Here is a 3,335-nt window from a genome sequence, read left to right as displayed (position 1 = left end):
TTTTGTTGATTGGTTCCCCGTGAAGAATGTTGTTTGCCTGATTCCATATGCTCATTCGGATGATGCGAATCGCACAACTCTCCATTCTCATACTTGCAAGATTCCACCATCCACTCAGTACACATTCTCAAAATTCCTCAACCTCTCATCCACTCATCATTTCAACTGTCAAATCACTACAATCTGCACAAATCCACATACTGATTACAATCATGTGGTCACTGGTGTGTAGCTTGAACATGTAACTGTTGGAGCTGAGTGAGAATCCGTGACCAGTGGAGTGTAATGTGTGTGTGTGTGTGTGTGCGTGGATTTGTGAGGCGGTTATGCAGCTGGACAATGGATGAATTGTTGCAGCATATGATGGATTGATTGGAGTGAGACATTCGCACGGTTGCATTGGTGATCAAATATGTTTTGTTGATTGGTTCCCGTGGAGAATGTTGTTTGCCTGATTCCATATGCTCATTCGGATGATGCGAATCGCACAACTCTCCATTCTCATACTTGCAAGATTCCACCATCCACTCAGTACACATTCTCAAAATTCCTCAACCTCTCATCCACTCATCATTTCAACTGTCAAATCACTACAATCTGCACAAATCCACATACTGATTACAATCATGTGGTCACTGGTGTGTAGCTTGAACATGTAACTGTTGGAGCTGAGTGAGAATCCGTGACCAGTGGAGTGTAATGTGTGTGTGTGTGTGTGTGTGCGTGGATTTGTGAGGCGGTTATGCAGCTGGACAATGGATGAATTGTTGCAGCATATGATGGATTGATTGGAGTGAGACATTCGCACGGTTGCATTGGTGATCAAATATGTTTTGTTGATTGGTTCCCGTGGAGAATGTTGTTTGCCTGATTCCATATGCTCATTCGGATGATGCGAATCGCACAACTCTCCATTCTCATACTTGCAAGATTCCACCATCCACTCAGTACACATTCTCAAAATTCCTCAACCTCTCATCCACTCATCATTTCAACTGTCAAATCACTACAATCTGCACAAATCCACATACTGATTACAATCATGTGGTCACTGGTGTGTAGCTTGAACATGTAACTGTTGGAGCTGAGTGAGAATCCGTGACCAGTGAAGTGTAATGTGTGTGTGTGTGTGTGTGTGTGGATTTGTGAGGCGGTTATGCAGCTGGACAATGGATGAATTGTTGCAGCATATGATGGATTGATTGGAGTGAGACATTCGCACGGTTGCATTGGTGATCAAATATGTTTTGTTGATTGGTTCCCGTGGAGAATGTTGTTTGCCTGATTCCATATGCTCATTCGGATGATGCGAATCGCACAACTCTCCATTCTCATACTTGCAAGATTCCACCATCCACTCAGTACACATTCTCAAAATTCCTCAACCTCTCATCCACTCATCATTTCAACTGTCAAATCACTACAATCTGCACAAATCCACATACTGATTACAATCATGTGGTCACTGGTGTGTAGCTTGAACATGTAACTGTTGGAGCTGAGTGAGAATCCGTGACCAGTGGAGTGTAATGTGTGTGTGTGTGTGTGCGTGGATTTGTGAGGCGGTTATGCAGCTGGACAATGGATGAATTGTTGCAGCATATGATGGATTGATTGGAGTGAGACATTCGCACGGTTGCATTGGTGATCAAATATGTTTTGTTGATTGGTTCCCGTGGAGAATGTTGTTTGCCTGATTCCATATGCTCATTCGGATGATGCGAATCGCACAACTCTCCATTCTCATACTTGCAAGATTCCACCATCCACTCAGTACACATTCTCAAAATTCCTCAACCTCTCATCCACTCATCATTTCAACTGTCAAATCACTACAATCTGCACAAATCCACATACTGATTACAATCATGTGGTCACTGGTGTGTAGCTTGAACATGTAACTGTTGGAGCTGAGTGAGAATCCGTGACCAGTGGAGTGTAATGTGGGTGTGTGTGTGTGTGTGCGTGGATTTGTGAGGCGGTTATGCAGCTGGACAATGGATGACTTGTTGCAGCATATGATGGATTGATCGGAGTGAGACATTCGCACGGTTGCATTGATGATCAAATATGTTCTGTTGATTGGTACCCGTGGAGAATGTTGTCTGCATGATTCCATATGCTCATTCGGATGATGCGAATCGCACAACTCTCCATTCTCATACTTGCAAGATTCCACCATCCACTCAGTACACATTCTCAAAATTCCTCAACCTCTCATCCACTCATCATTTCAACTGTCAAATCACTACAATCTGCACAAATCCACATATTGATTACAATCATGTGGTCACTGGTGTGTAGCTTGAACATGTAACTGTTGGAGCTGAGTGAGAATCCGTGACCAGTGGAGTGTAATGTGTGTGTGTGTGTGTGCGTGGATTTGTGAGGCGGTTATGCAGCTGGACAATGGATGAATTGTTGCAGCATATGATGGATTGATTGGAGTGAGACATTCGCACGGTTGCATTGGTGATCAAATATGTTTTGTTGATTGGTTCCCGTGGAGAATGTTGTTTGCCTGATTCCATATGCTCATTCGGATGATGCGAATCGCACAACTCTCCATTCTCATACTTGCAAGATTCCACCATCCACTCAGTACACATTCTCAAAATTCCTCAACCTCTCATCCACTCATCATTTCAACTGTCAAATCACTACAATCTGCACAAATCCACATACTGATTACAATCATGTGGTCACTGGTGTGTAGCTTGAACATGTAACTGTTGGAGCTGAGTGAGAATCCGTGACCAGTGGAGTGTAATGTGTGTGTGTGTGTGTTCGAGCGTGCGTGTGTGTATTTGTGAGGCGGTTATGCAGCTGGACAATGGATGAATTGTTGCAGCATATGATGGATTGATTGGAGTGAGACATTCGCACGGTTGCATTGGTGATCAAATATGTTTTGTTGATTGGTTCCCGTGGAGAATGTTGTTTGCCTGATTCCATATGCTCATTCGGATGATGCGAATCGCACAACTCTCCATTCTCATACTTGCAAGATTCCACCATCCACTCAGTACACATTCTCAAAATTCCTCAACCTCTCATCCACTCATCATTTCAACTGTCAAATCACTACAATCTGCACAAATCCACATACTGATTACAATCATGTGGTCACTGGTGTGTAGCTTGAACATGTAACTGTTGGAGCTGAGTGAGAATCCGTGACCAGTGGAGTGTAATGTGTGTGTGTGTGTGTGCGTGGATTTGTGAGGCGGTTATGCAGCTGGACAATGGATGAATTGTTGCAGCATATGATGGATTGATTGGAGTGAGACATTCGCACGGTGCATTGGTGATCAAATATGTTTTGTTGATTGATT

At 43.4% G+C, this 3,335-nt stretch overlaps 1 protein-coding gene across 1 annotated transcript; it reads right to left on the bottom strand.

The window, feature by feature from the left end:
* Positions 1-3,018: 3,018 nt before the first annotated feature.
* On the bottom strand, positions 3,019-3,292 carry Smp_185430 (hypothetical protein; the record flags this gene model as incomplete). The annotated part of the gene is made up of 1 exon (XM_018792105.1): positions 3,019-3,292. The coding sequence occupies one exon, from the start codon at positions 3,290-3,292 to the stop codon at positions 3,119-3,121; it is 174 nt and encodes a 57-aa protein (XP_018644071.1). The 3' UTR covers positions 3,019-3,118.
* Positions 3,293-3,335: the final 43 nt, after the last annotated feature.

Source organism: Schistosoma mansoni, assembly GCF_000237925.1.
Source record: "Schistosoma mansoni, WGS project CABG00000000 data, supercontig 0975, strain Puerto Rico, whole genome shotgun sequence".
NCBI lineage: Eukaryota > Metazoa > Platyhelminthes > Trematoda > Strigeidida > Schistosomatidae > Schistosoma > Schistosoma mansoni.
The sequence above is the reverse complement of the archived record's forward strand: the minus strand, read 5'-3'. Positions and strand labels throughout refer to the sequence as shown.